Source organism: Myiozetetes cayanensis, unplaced genomic scaffold (assembly GCF_022539395.1).
Source record: "Myiozetetes cayanensis isolate MyiCay16 unplaced genomic scaffold, myiCay2020 scf7, whole genome shotgun sequence".
Lineage (NCBI taxonomy): Eukaryota > Metazoa > Chordata > Aves > Passeriformes > Tyrannidae > Myiozetetes > Myiozetetes cayanensis.
Window position 1 is genome coordinate 33400242 of NW_026087964.1, and position 17685 is coordinate 33417926.

The 17685-nt window shown below is 34.8% G+C and overlaps 1 protein-coding gene across 2 annotated transcripts in view; it reads left to right on the plus strand.

Moving 5' to 3' along the window:
• The window catches only part of GLRA3 (glycine receptor alpha 3), an 85949-nt gene that overhangs the window by 60204 nt on the left and 8060 nt on the right, over window positions 1-17685 (plus strand). Inside the window, exons 6-9 of one of the 2 annotated variants that reach the window (XM_050337643.1) lie at window positions 628-765; window positions 9578-9792; window positions 11377-11523; window positions 16630-16749. In XM_050337643.1, coding sequence (XP_050193600.1) covers window positions 628-765; window positions 9578-9792; window positions 11377-11523; window positions 16630-16749 — 620 coding nt within the window. The remainder of the gene's footprint in view (window positions 1-627; window positions 766-9577; window positions 9793-11376; window positions 11524-16629; window positions 16750-17685) is intronic. The other variant, XM_050337644.1, reaches the window with a different exon arrangement.

Below are 17685 nucleotides of genomic sequence, written 5' to 3' on the forward strand. Positions count from 1 at the left end.
AGTCTGACCCTTGATTAGTGTGGCTTTTGATGTTATATTCAATCTTATACACACATATAGGAATCTGCATATTAAAACTGAATGCTTTTTAATATCATTATGTGTCACAGACAGTTAATGTGAGAAGATTATAATCAATTGCTTTCCCATGTGTTGCTCCAGTTTCAGAGAAAAGCAATTTTTCAATTAGACTACTACTGCAAAAGTTTGCATTCTTTGAAGAATTTCCACCTAATGATTCAAATTGACATAAATCCATAAAAGCAGCTTTGACAATCCACCATTTCACCTCTAGTAAAAGGAGGAAGAGATCTGAGTGTGAAGGGCCTCTTTTATCCTTCATGGTTTGGGGAGGATAAGATGTTCCTAAGCACCCAAGAGACCTGAGCTTTTGTTTAATCCATTAATAGACCTCCCAATTATTATGATTTAAAAAGAGACAGCCTTTTTTTTTCTCTCTCTAGTTCAATATGGTATAGAATGGCAGATAATAATTTGGGATTAACAGGTACATGATGTATTACCTCCTTTTTTATGAAATTTACCTAAAACATTATGGTTTGGTACATTCTGCTTTTCAAAGTTTGCCGATGACTTACAGTTTATTTGCTTTTTTCCTTTTTTTAGTTGGATACACAATGAATGATCTCATTTTTGAGTGGCAAGAAAAGGGAGCAGTTCAAGTAGCAGAAGGCCTCACTCTGCCACAGTTTCTGTTGAAGGAAGAAAAGGATTTATGTTACTGCACCAAGCATTATAATACAGGTAGGAAAGAATATTAGTGATTACAATAGGAAAGACATTTAATATTTTTTGTTATAATAAATGTCACAGCTGGGGTATTTTTTAAATGTTCTCACTGAACTCCAAATAACATTAAAATGTACAGATGCATTGTGCAGGATAACTTAAATAACTGGCAAACAAAACAAAACTAAACTACCTCAAGACTATTCCTTCCCTTGTTCATTAAGGGCCAACGTGAACAAGCTGAAATCATGCTTAGTGTGCAATTCCCAGGTATATGACCTGGACATGAGTATGCAGTGGTAGACCACCAGGAATGGTTTCAAACTGAGAGTAGGTTTCACTCAGATATTAGTAATGAATTCTTTAATATGAGTGTGATGAATCACTGGAACAGCTTGCCCACAGAACTTGTGGATGCCCCAACCCTGGAAGCATTCAAGGCCAGGGTGAATGGAGCTCTGAGTAACCTGGTCTAGTGGAAGGTGCCCTGCCCATAGCAAGTGTGTTGGATCTAGGTGATTTTTAAAGTCTCTTCCAATCCAAGCCATCCTATGATTATGATTCTATGATTTATGATACTGAATTGAAGCCTTTGTAGAACTGAGATATCTAGCTCATTATCTCTGGGATTATTTGAAAAAGGAGGGGATTAACATTAATAATATATTGTCTCATTTTTAATTGTAAAAACCTATTTCAATAACTGCACAATCACAAGCATAATAATCCTAAAAAGATGTGTAGCAAAGGCTAAGAATGCATAGTTTATATCTTCTCTCAAGAAAAAAAAAATCTAAACTCTTTAATTCTAATCCATGTATCTTTTAATTTCTGCTCTCCAATATGATTGGAGAGCAGAAATTAAAAAACATATTTTAAAATTTAAAATTAGAATAATTCATTTGCATTCTGTGAAATGTCAGAGGGAAAAAATTAAATAGGTGGTGCCCATAAGGAATGTCCTGTTGTGATCAAAATTAAGGATCAGTGCTTTTCAGCCCTGTGTTTTATCACAACTGTTGTGGTGACCTAGGAGAAAAAAAGGTTCACTAATGATTTCCATTTAGAGTAGAAAGATATTTATAAAGACATTTTGAAGTGTTCCCTAAAATAAATTTGAAATACTTAAAATACATTTTTACTGTACAAATACTAATACGTGGATAATCCTTAAAAACATTCCAAAAATGGAGATACCTATCCTATAGCAGGGTAATTTTTTCACTCAAACATCTCTTTGTTAATGATAACATTTTTTTTCTTTCTACCATAATCCTTATGACAAATAAGAAGATTTAATTTTCATTATTTTCCACTGTCTCCTTTGAGATATACAGGCAATTTATCCCCCTTCTGCTTTTGTGCCATTTTAACATGTGCCTGTAAATGCATTTCTATATCCTGTCTAGTGATATTAACAAGTGAGAATTCATGATATAGAATATTTTCCGAAGTTCATTTGCATAACATGATGCATCAAAAATCTCTAACTGAGGAATTAAGACATTACCATAGTGTGTAACCTGGTACTGAATGGAAACTTGTTTTAAAATTTCATAATTTCTAGTGATTTCCAAACACCTCATCCAAAGATGAGTTGTACCTTTATTTGTTTGTCTGAGAACTCACATTATAATCATCATAGTTTAAGCCTTATGTTTTTGACTAAAACTTCATTGTTTCAATATTTTTGAGGCATTACATTTTTCTTCACAAGCTATGTTTCAAGCCTATTTAATTTGGTAAAAATGTTCATCTAAGGAAAAATCAGAGAACATGCTACACCTAGGCATACTGCACTAGGTTGTATGGAGTGAAATTACTTCTACTGTTTTTTCCCCGTGGCCCTAAACTGAGTTGAGAACCAGGAGCAACAGATATTATTAACATGAGGTATGTGAGGCCTCATTCTTCTCAAAATGTGGCTACAAGTGTGCTGATCTCTGTGCAATTCTGTCACATTTAGGTGGGAGAAGGGGTTTACTGTGTTACACCGTCTAGAGGACAGTGTGGCAAATCAGCAGTCTGTGGTACTCTGTATTGCTTTGGCTAAACTGCATTTCTGTGGCCAAGCGTGCTGCAAAGTGTCAGTCACCCACAATCCTGGAAAGATGCAGGAAGTTCATACCTCTCCTGAAAAAAATAATTGGACCATTTAATTTGTCCCTAAAAAAAAATCAATCAAAGCATTTGCTAACACAGAAAACTTGGAACCCTGGATGCAACTAGACTATGGAGACTTTAAAAAAACATCAGCAAAAGAGAAGACAATCGCACAACAGTGGAACCTGCCTGTGATGGCCAAGGGGGAAAAATGTGATGCTGAGCAGCACCATCTGCAGGCAAAAGGGTATGTCCTCACGAGGGGAAGCAGCAGAGTGGCCTGCTCTGAGTTACAGCAACAAAAATTACAGATACAAATCTAGAAGAACTTTGGCAGGACAAATTAGGTAAAAAAGATGATCTTACTCATGCAGGACTACATTTATTGTGATACTCTCCTCTTCAAGATAACAGTATTTTCTCCAGAGTTTGTTTCTTTGTTTTTTTAATTCAAGCAAGTTAATTAAGATTAGAGGAGTTTGGTTTCTAGGAGTGTAAGAATGCATTTTATTTCTTTGTTACAACCAATATTATTAACTACCTACCACTTGTAGAAAAAAAGCCCATAAACATTATATTAAAAGACAACAACAGCTAAGAGTTTATTTTCACTATGTCACTTGGATATGAGAACAGTCATGTGCTTTCTTAAGACTCCTACAATGAGCTATTGCAGGCAGATATGCCTTTAGGACATCACATAAGAAACAAAATTTTTAAAGAATCAATTTTCAAAACTTGAAGTAAAGTCTGTTTCTCTGGCCTATGACAGATTAGTTAAAATGAACTCTTAAAATAATACTAAGCAACTGCAGCTGGTATGCAGTAAGTGTTTTCAAATTAAATTTAGTTATAACACAGGATGGAAAACTCTTCTGAGACATCCTGTAAAACAGAAAAAAAATCCCAAAATTCTCCCTGTGAAAAAAATCAACATGAAGCTTCAGGACAGTTTGTGGAAACTCATCAGTACATGTCTTGTCAGTGTTTCATGCCCAATTGAAAATGAGTAACTGCAACCAGAGCTCAAAAAACAAACTGCATCTAAATATAGAGACATAACAGTTTCAGCAAAAGTACAGCAAAATGGCTCATCAAGTCTCATGTTCTGAAGTGATACAACAACATTTCCGATAATTTTCGTGTTTTGTGTCCACAGGCATATCCGTAGTGACACATTTGGGAAGTGAAGTAGAATCATAACAACCAGCAAAATCACATATGAACCATTTATGTTACAAGGATGGTCTTGCTTTGCCTCATTCCTATGCGACATTCATTGCTCCCCTGGGCAATGAATGCAACACCCAATTTTTATTTCAATCACAGATAATTTCAATCATGGCTTCAGAAAGCCTAATATACAATAGCTTGAATTTGTGCATAATAGCATTGGTTAACAGGCATAACCAGAAATACTCTGATTCTTGGTTTTATTCCTGCTCCATGGATAATGCACAACACCTGCACTTGAATGATGCTGCTCGGAACTGTCGTGGGTCTATTAATGCTTTTTGGCTCAAAGGTTTGGATATAGAGATCCTGGAAACAGTAAACTATGGTTCCTACACTCACCACCAGAACTGAAGGATTCTGAATGTGACCATTTCTGATAATTAAAATCTTGATGAATGACATGTTTCCCTAACTCCACGTTCCCCATTCAACCTCCTAACACATATATCCCAAATGCAATCTTTTCTCATGATCCCTTTGGTTTCCCCATAAGGTCAAGCAAGTTGCTTAACAGCCTGTAGATTGTAGCCCTTCTAGGTCTCACCTTTAGCTGATCTAATGCCTTATAATCAGGGGACATGATAATGATAGTGATTAAAGGAGACATAGCTTTGATGCCTTACTCTGCCAACAACAACTCAAGCCCCTAATTGTTTTGACAAACAGCTGAACCACTCTTTTTGAGAGATAGGAGAGATTTTTAGGCCATGGCTTTTTAACATGTTTTTTTTTTTCATAGATCATTTCTCCAAAAAGGAAGTTTGCAGTTCTTATTCAGGAGGTAGTCTATGGGTGTGAAATCTCCGAAGCTGCTCATTCCTTCACTGAAAAAGCAGAAATTATAAACACTTTGAAAAACAGAGTCTGTGGCAGGCTGAGAATGTGATGCAAAAAACAGCACTGTCTGACTCTTAACAAGGTATTTTTCTCAAGGAGAAAGAAATCTCAGTTGTCACCACTGCACTGATCAAAATTTAAGCATTCTACCCTAAAGATTCATTGAATAAAAATTCAACAGCTGTCCTGAAGGTAGAAACATTACATCTAGACATCTCTTTAGTTCATATTTCTCCCCTCTCTGCCCCTGCTAACACAGTACAGCACGTCTCTTACTTCTGTTCAACTTGATATCTCCCAGGCTTATCCTGTAGAACTGCTACCTATCCAGTCCATTCCAACCTGTGCCAGTGCGTGGGGTATTCCACCCTAATTGCAGAACTGTGCATTTGTCTTTGCAAACTGCTGTGATGTTGCAGTGGATTGTCCAGCCTATGAAGGTCCTGCTCAATGCCACTTGGTCCTCTGTTCTGAGAGAGATGGGAACTGCAAGCACAAATTTATCAAGCTGAAAAAGAAATAGTTTCTCTTTTCCATATTTATTTTCAACTTTCTTTTACTGCAGTCATTATCAGTCTTACATCAATGTTAAATTTACCACCTGCCCAAGTATTTGTTTCCCAAAAAGCTGCATAAAGACTCTTCTTTGCTGTCTAGGAATTTATGTAGTCAGTTACAGGTGATAACATCAATACTGATTTCCCCCAATATGCTACTGATATCCACAGACCTGAAAGAAAAAACTGAATGGTAGCACATTCCTAGAGTAATTTTGTGAATTTTGGCTTTAGATATATAGACAACAGCCATATACATGAGAACTTGTCTAGTTCTCTATACCAAACACTGGAAAATCATAATTTCTATTCAGGCTGTATGATGATACATACAATCTGTTTTATCTGTTTTATGACAAGGAATAAGCCTGTATAGCCCATTGTTTAAACATCACCCCCCATGGTCAGTGGGAAGATGTGCTAAAGTAGAAAATTGCTCTTCTTAGGTTACTCACAGTTGGCCACAGTAGCAACAACCAAAAAAACAGTACGCGATTTAGGTACTGACTGAGTGGAAGGAAAAACACATAGAGTGACTGCAATATATATTTTTTCACTACCTATTATTTTCAGCATGGGCATTGCAGGAGAATCAGGCCAGCCCAGCAGCTCTAACATTGTTGTTACCAAAGAATATGGGTAAGAGAGAAAAATGCACCATCAAATGCACATACACCATCACGTTCATTTCACATGCATAGATACAACACTCATGAAGTCAGCACTTTTGGTGCCTTTAGTACACTTAAATACTTGGTTAGGCTAGACTTACAAAAACAAAGAATGTTATCTTGTTTCAGGAAAGAATGTTTATCCTTTAGGAAGCCCTCAATAGCTTTTCTTTCTTTTGCATGACAAAAATCTGTCCATTTTAAGGACTGTGTGCACATCTATATTTTGCTCTAGTCTGAAACTACCATCAGGGCATAATTTTTCACTCAGCCTCAGCAAACCCACAATACCAGAAAGTATACTGTCCTTCTCCTAGGCACTCTCTGTGACATTTACAGTGCATATCAAAATGAACTAGAGCTTACCTTTTACATACTGCAAATTAATTGCTGGAGTAATGCTCTTAGATGCTTGTCTATCATCTCCTTTGCCAGCTGAGATGACTTCATGGGGATGTCTGCTCTTATCAAGTATCCAGTCAAATAGATCAAACCACAGCTAAACTGGCATTGAATTTTAAATGGAATACAGGAAGAGATAAGAGGCCCAAAGCTGGATGCTGGCTTCAGTTGAGAAAAAACAACACAGCCTCTGCTGGCTGCCTCCTATCTGAAGCTCACATCAGTTAGAGGAGGAGTTTTCTTTTTCCACCCTGCTTCATTAGCCAAGTTTATGCAGGTGGTTCTGATTTCAGTCAGGAAGGGAAAAACACTATCACCTCTTCCACACTTAGACCAGCAACTACTACAACTGCAGTGCTGAGACACTTCCAGCTGCTGCCTTTCTGTAATAGTCAATAGTGGAGTAACAGAGAAAATGTCTAACCTGGGCCACCAGTCTCCCTGGGGAGTTACCATAGATTAATTGTTCATTGTTGTAATGGAACAGAGGAACACAGTGGTCTTGACTAGGAAGCACTGATATATATGCCTGGTGTTTCGATAAACTCACTGGGTCTAAGACAAAGGCAGGACTCTTAAATCATACATGGTGAGGAGTTATTTTTCCACTTTGAGACACACTTTCTTTTTTTCTTTTTGTGTTTTTCTTTTTTTCTTTTTTTTTTTTGGTGCTGTAGATTTTGAGGTTTTTTTTACCTTGGCCAATGATGTTTCCAAAAATATAAAACTAAGTAAAAAATTGGTCAGTGTAATTCCTCTGACACATCATTCAGTCCTAGTTCTGGCCACTTCATAATCCCCACTTTTTTCTCTGTGGTTACAATATATTCTATTCACACTTCTTTCATTTAGAATATCTTTTGTTTTGTTAGGATCCTGTTGTGCACAGCTATTCTTCTCTTTCTCCTTAGTTCAGGTACACCTGTCAAATTTGCAACCACATAAAATAATCCATACCAGAGCTACAATATTATTTACTGGCCCCCGTTTAGAACTGTGGAATTTTTGTGCTGAGTGGTCTGTAATAATTCAAGTCCACTGCAGTACTCTGGAAAGAGACTCAGATCTCTTATCCCACATTTCTCTGGAGGAAAAAAAAACATACAAAAAATAGCCAAGGTTTGTTGACACTCCGTGTATGCATACACATATATTACGCACTCTGATGCCCCTTAGTTCTCCTTCCTAATAATGTTTTGAAAGGAGAATATAGGACCCCATAAGAAGAAAATGTTTCATGCTGAATGATTCTTACTGATGTGATATGCCAAATAAAATGACTTTGCAAGAGGCCTAGATTTGGTTGATACCTTTTGCCACTCCTTACCACCGTGATTTACTGTGGTGTATGAGGAAACTGCTGCTGTCCAAATCTGCTGAATTAACAGAATGAATGTCACAAAAAAAGAAAACTTCAGGGTAAGAACCAGTTTGAAGTAAAAACATGATTCCAACAAAAGCCAGCTGGTAAAGAACTTCTAGTTATGTGGGGTGTACTAACCATCTAAGTAAAAGAATATATTGTGTAGGTATTCTTTTGAAGACCTTGGAAGAGAAATGTAGAGGGAAATCCTGGCCTTTTCTAAAGTGAACACCAAAATTCCCCTTAACTTTGTTAAACCAACATTTCTTCTTGTGATTGAAGCAGAAATCAGTCTCGAAGCTGGGGCAGCAGATGGTTGAGCCAGGATTTGGGACACAGATTTCAGGAGTGTAGATAGGATTCAGAAAACGCTGGCAATTAGGAATGGAACTAATAATTGAGCTTGCAGATAGAAGACTCCTGAGATACAGACTGTAATTTTAAAATTGAACATCATAACAAATGTCATTTTACATTTTTTTTAGTGTCTCAGCAGAATAAAAATGTCATAAAATTACACTGATTGTGGCATCACAGAGAGAACTAATGGCTTCTTAAGAGAACTGTTATGAAAATAATCAATTTCAGAAAGTATTTATAATCACTTATAAAAGCTTTAGTTTGACTTTATCTGATGCTCATTTCTGTATGCCTAGTGCTATTGACACAGCATAATGCACAATATATTAGTAAGATAAGCTCATAAATAAGTCCATTACATATATATTTTTGATATGATAAATATCAAATAACTATTAATGTGGAAAATTGATTGGGAAAAAAGCTATCAAAAACTATAGGAAAACATAACCAAAAGACTTCATACCACTTAATAAATAAGTAACTGTATAGCTTTCCATGTTAGAATTAGAAATAGCTTTCATTCAAAATAAGGAAGAAAGCTGAGTTATGTATATTTCTTGCTGTAAGAAAAAAAAACAATCTGGAAAATATAAAAAAAATAGGTTTATGGCATTTTTGTGAGCCAGAAATAGATTTTTTTGTTCTGGTTTGGTTAAATCAGTAAAAGTTCCTTGATGTTCTGTATTTGGGTAAAACCAGGTAATTTAATTACCTTCCTAAAACTGCCTAATCTCAAGTCTTCAGTTTCTGTTTGAATCTTGGTCATTGCACATATGAGCTGTAACAGTTTAATGGGAATAAAGAGAGAGATTTAGCAGACTCTCCTATCGATAACCTAATGCCCATACTGATCTCACTATATTTTTACCAATTTTTTTAGACAAAAAAAAAAAAGTTTAAAATTGAATGAAAATACAAAGGAGATGTTATGCAATGGATGAGTAAGAACTTTGTTTGCACACAGATATATTTCCAAATCATAAATGGCAAAAAAGTGTGGTCACTCACAGGAAATTTCCTATTGTCCTAACAGATTGTGATTCAGTTTTTATATGGAAATAAGTATTTCACAGGTTATTGAATTCTTAATTTTTCAGGTTTTCTGTCCCTTTTCTTTCCAGTAGATACCCTATTATAATGGAGACTGTGCATATTAAAAAGAGAAATCCAAACATTTGTCTTTTATTTGTGAACAAATATATTTGACAGAGCATACATTCTCTAGAGTGTGCACTAGATGTTGACAATAAAAAACATTCTATTTCCACTGAATGTTTCTTCTTTGTTATAAAAAGGAAAGTTTACATGTATTGAAGTCCGATTTCACCTTGAGAGGCAGATGGGTTACTATCTCATCCAGATGTACATACCAAGTCTATTGATTGTGATTCTCTCCTGGGTGTCATTTTGGATCAATATGGATGCAGCTCCAGCCAGAGTGGCTTTAGGCATAACAACTGTGCTGACGATGACAACTCAAAGCTCAGGTTCACGAGCATCTCTTCCAAAGGTAGGTGAAATTTCCTTCATTTGTACTACATTAGTCATAATGTTATGTGACAAACACTTTCAGTCAACCTTATGTGTTTTGATCATTAGCATTCAACAATTTCTAAAGGAGATAAATAATTTTGAAACATTGAGGGAGTTTTTTTGGATTCTCCAGACAAACACATTTTACTTCTCCCATCTCAACTATTTAGGCAACCACATATCTACTAAATTCCATGAACCTTAACAAGAAATGAAAACAATGTTATTCAATACTACATAAACCCTGCTTAGTAATTGACTGGCTCATCCTTTTTCACGTCCCAGTATCTGATGACATACTAAGAGTTACGACTGAAATTCTAAAGGCCATACATCCTGACCTGTTCTCAATTATATTCCTTTCTCAAAAACTGCCAACGATGAATTAACTCACTAGTTACAAACATAGTTACATTCAAATGTAGAAAAATATGAACCTAACCAGCTCCAAAGAATTGTATAAAAAATGCTAACAAGACAATGTAAACTGCTTAAAATTTATTTCTATTATTAATTATTTCAGTTTTCTGAATTATAATTATTTTAAATATTTTCTGTTTCATGTTAAGGCTTATTCCTTGACCTTCTTCATGTGCCATTGCAGTTAATAGAAATAAAATGTATACAATAAGAATACACAAAGTCACATTCAGTATTAGTTTGACCATGATATTTTCAGGTTGCCTAATTGCATTTTTTTCTAAGTAAAATAGATAGGCTTAGACAGTTGAGTATGCTTTGTGTCTCAAATATATGGATCTGAATGCATCCAAATGTAGCATCAACAGATAGGAAAATGGAATGCTCTAAAAGCTCAGAAAAACAATGTAAGAGGTTAATAGAAGAGCTATATATGTGTTTTGTCAGATTTTGAGGCCTGAAGCTGGCTACGTTTGCTTATATAAAAAAGCTCCTGTAAATCTACGCACAAAGACAGAGCAGGCCTTACTTTCTTGGTTCAGATTATGTCCTGCATCTGAGCTTTGCCATATGGGATTGCAATGAGCTCTATTCTGTATCTGATTTTCAGTACTTTCACTGAGTCAAAATTACAGGACTAATTTAAAACTATATATTTGATTTACTGTGACTATATTAGCAATGAACGAACATATCAGAATTCTCCACCTATGTCCCTTCTTCTACCTAATTTTTGTTCCAGGAATTTTCAGTTGCATCCATTTTAATACAGGAATCCCCACTAGTCCTACCATAAGCTATTCTGTGGTTCCTTAGTGTCATTCTCAGATCTCAGTGGGAGAAATGGAGGAAGAGAGTGTGTTTCTTGTGGATTGTTTGGTTTGTGATATTTGTGATACAGTACACTTTAAGGAACTGTTAATGATTTAAACACATTTTGTGAAAGAGTAAATTTTAAAAAAAAATAACATTTATAGATTGAATTTTTATTTCTCTCATTATGTAATTTCATGTTAAGTTTTGTTTGATAACAGTAGTGTTTGAATGTGGAGGTATTAATGCACTTCCTGCTGACATGAAATACTTAATTTCACATATGTAGCTTTAACATGTTTGGTCTTCTCCTGTCTTATCTCCATAGGTGTCATATGTCAAAGCCATTGACATATGGATGGCAGTGTGTCTGCTCTTTGTATTTTCTGCACTTTTGGAGTATGCAGCTGTAAACTTTGTGTCAAGGCAGCACAAAGAACTTCTGCGATTCCGCCGCAAAAGGAAGAAGAGCAAGGTAAATATAATGATATCCCTAGCTTTGAAAGAGAATCTGACTGAATTATGCCAGGATATAGGGTTAATTTGTTAAACATACTCCAGCCTAAAGCGGCAATATAAATAAAATTGCAGCACAGCATAAAATTCACTATAGGTAGAGGGTCACTACAAGGACTGTGAATTGCATAAATCCAACTTGAATTCCTGAAAGAGGGATTAAGGGGGATTTAAATGAGGCATGGACCATGTAGGAGCCATCTGCACAAACATGAATTTCACTCTGTTAAAGGAGATAGATTATTCTTCAGCGAATGAATGTTACTGATATTTGCAACAGTCTGTACTACATTGAAATTCAACAAAAAATATTTCCTATTTTAATTCTAGTACTCAATTCAAAGCCTTAACAGTTTCATAAAGATATTCTTTAATATAAGAAATACTTTTTCAAATAACAATATTGGTGGAAAAATAAACATTTTACTTTAAAAGACTGATAAAAGTGGGGTTTTTCTTCTGTCCTGTTAATTTAGTGTAAATTGTTCATATAAATAATAAACTTTAGCATGGTAATGGTTATTAATATTTATTTCATAGCTGGAGATATATAGACTACCATAAAATAACTCACTATCAGTGTGCAAAGTCAAACAGCTAAGGCTACAAGTTTGAACTCTGAAGTCTGTAGTTAAATCAAGCAATAAGGAAAATTTCTTACAGCAATATATAATTCCTACTTCTGATTTCACAAAGAGTAAATAGTTCTCCAGCCTACTCATTAAATGAGCACCCACCTTTCCACAGGCTTTCAGTCACCATGCAGGATATTACAAGCGAGTGGAAGTCTGACCATTGCAACATGATTCAGTTCCATTGTCTTTCATTCCTGAAGACTTACCTCAGTTTACTGCTTACGTGCAAGGAGAAGACATTTTATAGGTTGTTTCCCTCTTACTTAGAAGAAATTGAAGATCTACAATGCTGTAGAGCCTGCCTGAGGCCTGCCAGCCTCTCTGCTAGTAAGACTCTGTATTAAGAGGCAGGCTGGACAGTCAAATGAAAATGACATTTTCATACATTTGCCTACCTTGTGTGTTGATCCCAGACTTCTTAAGCTGCACAGAGAAACTCATGTACTGTAGCCTAGACGGTGATTCATGTACCTGCTTTCAACATTCATCCCTGTGAAAAATAGGCTTTGTTCTTCTCCCTGACAGTAGCAGAAAAAATAGAAGTTTTGTGACAGGGTATTTGTTTCTGGAATATGGCAGGTCTCTGAAACCTACTTAAAGGTTTGGAATGGAAAGAATGGGATGGGGCAGGCACAGATTACTGGATAGATGTAGGTGAGCCCTAACAAATGCATGATGTATCAAATACAAACAGCTGTGGTGAGTGATATATTTATCTTTATACCTTTAGTCCATTCATCTTTCTCACCACACTGAGAAAATTTCTTCAGGATCTCAAGCAAATTTGCCACATTAAACTTTAATGATATCTTTCTTAAATACAGGTCAATTATTATGAGCATAGGGTTAGAAACTGGCAGGTGATATCTCCCTCCTCAGAATCAAACCAAATCTCTTTCCAGCTCTCTCTTAGCAAGACTTCAAACTCACCAAAGACACTTGTTCAGCAATCACAATCAATGAAATTTCAGCTTAGAAGTATGTAAGGTATGTTCATACCCTTAGAGGTATGTAAGGGAGGATCCACGATATACAAAGCAATTCTAAGAGAAGACCTCTTTAAAAATTTAAATATGCACATGAATAACCTCACTGACTTAAGTGTTTTGCTGCATTAGTGCTTAACATAACAGTATAGTTGAATTCATGCTTAAAAGTCCTTATTCTCATTTTACACCTCATTAGACAGTCTTTAGCTTCAGGTAAGTTACCTGCTAGATTGTCATAAAATTACAGGATTAGACTTAGAGACTTCAGGGTATGTACTAAAGCATCAAGTACTCCCCTTAGATTCTAAAGGATAGAGATATGCACTTTAATGCTTTTCTTCATAACATACCCAGGTGAGGGTATTAAATATTTTGGGGGATATATGGCTTTCCCTTCCTCCTGTATCTGTAAGTTTCATCATGAGAAAGGCTTCTCAGTATAAAGTTACCAAAAAATACTCTGTTCCTATTCAAGGTTATGATTTTAGAGAAACTGTAGTTTTTCAGAAAAGTTTAATTTAACTAAATGTTTCTTGACTCACTCCAAACCCATGTAGAGCTAGAGCTCCTGGCCAGAGTTAACCTCTGAGAGTACACCTTCTCAAGCTTTAGAGACAGCTCAGCTAACTGATTCTCTCTTTCTCAATGGTTTATCAAACCATTCCTTGCCCAACAAGTATACAGGACTGGAAATGTCACAGTATGGATATTTTATTTCTTCAAAAAAATTGGATCACATCCTAAACCCTCTGGTATACAAATAATAAATTATGTTTTACAGATTTAAAAATGCAGTTAATAACTAGGTTTCTTTACCAGAAATAATATTATTTATTCACCACAATTTCTAATGTGAAATGCAGGCCCCAGGATCTTAAGTCAAAGTAACTTGTTTTCCCTTTCTCTTTTGTCTTTTTCAAAATTGGTTACTTCAGCTCATGATTATAAAGTTTAGTATGCTTGTTATCCTTTTAGACTAGGTCAAACAGACACTGGCTGTCAAGAATTAGATTGCATTGACTTTTAAAACTGTATAAAGAAATGTTCATTTGACCACAAAGCCAAAAAAGGTGAAAAGGCTGCATTTAAAATAAACTTCCCTTGAACATTAAATCCGCTTCCTCTGCAAAGTGAAAAACACTATTCTATTCAGTATTTATGTCCAAAACTATTAGAGAAATACATCAATTAGGATAACTTATCAGACTTTTACATTCTGCATGCTTCCATTCTTGGGACATTTTACTAATGTCAGGTTTTTCTACCAGGTGAATTCTAATTGTTAAATACAGTTTTGGGGTTTTTTTTTTTTTTTGCACTGTCATTTTATCTGCAAGGGTACATCAAAACTTACAGTGATTTGACTGTGTTGCAAAAGTCAAAAAATAGATGAGTTTGGAAATATTTCATTTCAGGTATGTGTTGACAGAAGAGAACACGTATGAATAATTGCAATAAGGCAGCTGAAAAATTTCCAAAGTCCATTTTCTTTGTAATTTGAAAGATATGCTTGTTGCAAGAAATATTTAGTTTTACCAATAGTGCAACGATTGAACTTCAGTGCCTTTGGGAGGTCAGTGGATCCATTTTCTTGACTTAAGTCAAGGTCATTTATACCTAATTCATCCCAGTCAAAAAAATTCTACAAGCTCCTCTGAAACCTATTCAAATTGCTTGAAATGTTTTTTACTAGTGCGTTTTTTGGCCTCTAATGGCTTGTCTAGGAGGGGTACAGAAAACAGACTATTTCATTCCTTTATGTCACCATTTGCACATTTCCATTCAATCTTTTCTTTAAGTATTCCCAGTTGGTACAGTTTTGGGGTTTGGTTTGGGGTTTTGGTTTGATTTTTGTTTTGTTTTGTTTTTTCTCATTTGCCTTCCCTGGAAATTCTCCTAATAAGTCCATGTACTTCCTCAAAACTGTGTTTGCAGCATGAACAACATGAAATCTACCCAGTAACAGTTGAAAGCAGTCAAAGGATCAAATGATTCAAGTTATACACTTGTTTATCCAAACCATTTTACCACTTCCCTTTTAAACAACATCACGTTACTGACCCATATCAAGATTGTGACCTCCCATATCTTCTGGGTCATTTTCTGGAACTACTGCAGAGCCATTGGCTTTCCATCTTATGCTTATGAAGTTGATTATTTCTGGCTAAATGTAGTACCTTGTATTTGCACCTTCTGACTCTCCTCCTGTATTTTTCAGATGCTTTGTTCAGATCATTGAATTCAATTTTAACTCTAAACATATCCTCAAAAAAATGTGAAGGTTTTCATAGGCTGCAATATTTTGTAAATTTAATTAAAACTTTGTGTTGTTTACATTGTTGGTTGAAAACACAAAGGAACTGGAATCTCTCTCTTAAAAAGCATATGATGGAACTCAGATAAGACCCTTGCAATAAATTATACAGTTATACAAATTGCAATTATGTACAGAGCTGTAATAAGATACTTTGGGATACAAAGCGCATCTATTCTTGCCATTTTCCTAATGCTTTTTCCAACTACAGTCACTTCCTCTTTTTTACACCATCTAGTTCATTTACAACCTCCCATCCCAGACAACAGTAACAGCAGCATCAAAGGCAATTCTTAGGTATAACAGCACCCTCTGGCCATCCTTTTTATGATAGTAAGTATGTAATCATTCAATGATTCCAAATAACTGAATAGCAAATTTCTTTCCAGAGGCTCAATACAGATTGCACAGAATTAACAAAAATTTTGAAGTGTCTGGGATTGCGTTATAAATACATTTATAAATAAAAACTATTATTGTAATATAATATATAACCTAGTAATTGTATTTGCCCATAAGCATCACAATAGGCATAGGAGATTTTTTTAAAGGGTCTAATTTCTTTATGATTACAAAAATGGCACAATTAATCCTGAGAAGAGGGGAATTTTAGTTCCCAATTTGAGACCTCATTTGATACTCAGTATATGAGCCATAGTGCTTTGTCTCTGACAGAGGAAAAAAACCATACAGTAAACAGAACTATTTCAGAAATGTTCTATTACCATTCCTTCAGAATGAATGACTATTAATGATTAATTTACTGTTACACTCCTTTCCTTCTTGAAAGACAAAAGGAAAAAATATGCAGAATTAGAAGTCATACAGGGATACTGAAACACAACTATTATCAGTGCTTTTTCTTCATTGTATTCACATTCTATGGGGGAAAATATTAACTCTGTACATATATAATAACACTGAATAATAACACTTTTATTTTAGATCAGCTGTTAATATGTATTAGTTTTCAAGTCTATTCAATCTTTTAATTCTATTTTCAAAAATCTAAAGATGACCATATCTTTAGAGAGGAAAATAGACAAGCAAACTAGATTGTCTTTAATGGTAATCACACCTCTTTTCTTTTGTTTTCTTTTTGGTCAACCCATCCATTTTGATGAAAGTATTTTGAGGGAGTTCTTGATGGAAGTGAAATCAGTGAATCATTACAGCATAGCAATGGCTTGAGATGTACAAGACCTATAGACGGGACTTTGACTCAAATCTACAGTACAAATTTAAGGGTAAACTATGAAGAAGATATCCCATTTGTCATAGTGTGATATCCAATCATTAATAGAGGCCCTGTCCTTTTGTCTGAAATAACGTCTTCCCATGTGAACTTCATATACCTTCATTGCTACCTGTATGTGATGACGTGAAATGTTAATAAAGGTACTGGTTTTTTAATTTCATAATCCATTTTGATCTGTTTAAATCTGGACTAAAACATAGTACTAAAATTTTGACGTTATTTGTAGTGCAAAAAAATTCATTAACACTTTCCTTCTCAAAACTGAACAGTAAAAATATAGTGTTCAAATTACCAGAGTCAAAGCTTCAAATATGCTGCTACCACAACCTACAGTCAATAGGCTATGATGTTATTTTCAGCCCTTATATCTATTATTCCTCAAGATAAATGTATTATTAAATATATGGATAGAAAACAGCATGGTCACAAGACCACAGACAGTGACAGCTTTCAATTAATTTATAGTTAAGTATTTTGTAGAACAACACTGATAGAGAAATAAACAAATTGAAATTATTTCCTTCAGATCTCCAGAGAATTCTAACTTTCTAAATGAAAATTGTTATCTAAATTTACTTCCATTCTTAAATTACAGTAATTTTAATAGAAATGATAAAATATCTAGCTCTACGCAGAATAGCTTTCCAGTTGTTAATTTTAGTCCTGAATGTGTGAAAAGTGCATTCAAATCAAACTCTTACTAAAGTTCATTTGTGATCGTATTTTTAAAAATTTATCAAAAACTTATAAGAAATCATTTTCTTTTCTTTGCTGAGGATCCACTAAAATACATAAAGGAAAAAAATCTTTCTTATTACTTAAAAGAAATAAAATTCAAATAATCTAACCAGTACTCAAGACTTTTTCAGGAGAATTCACTGTCCAGATTATCAACTGGAGTATACAACATATGTCTTTTAGGTGA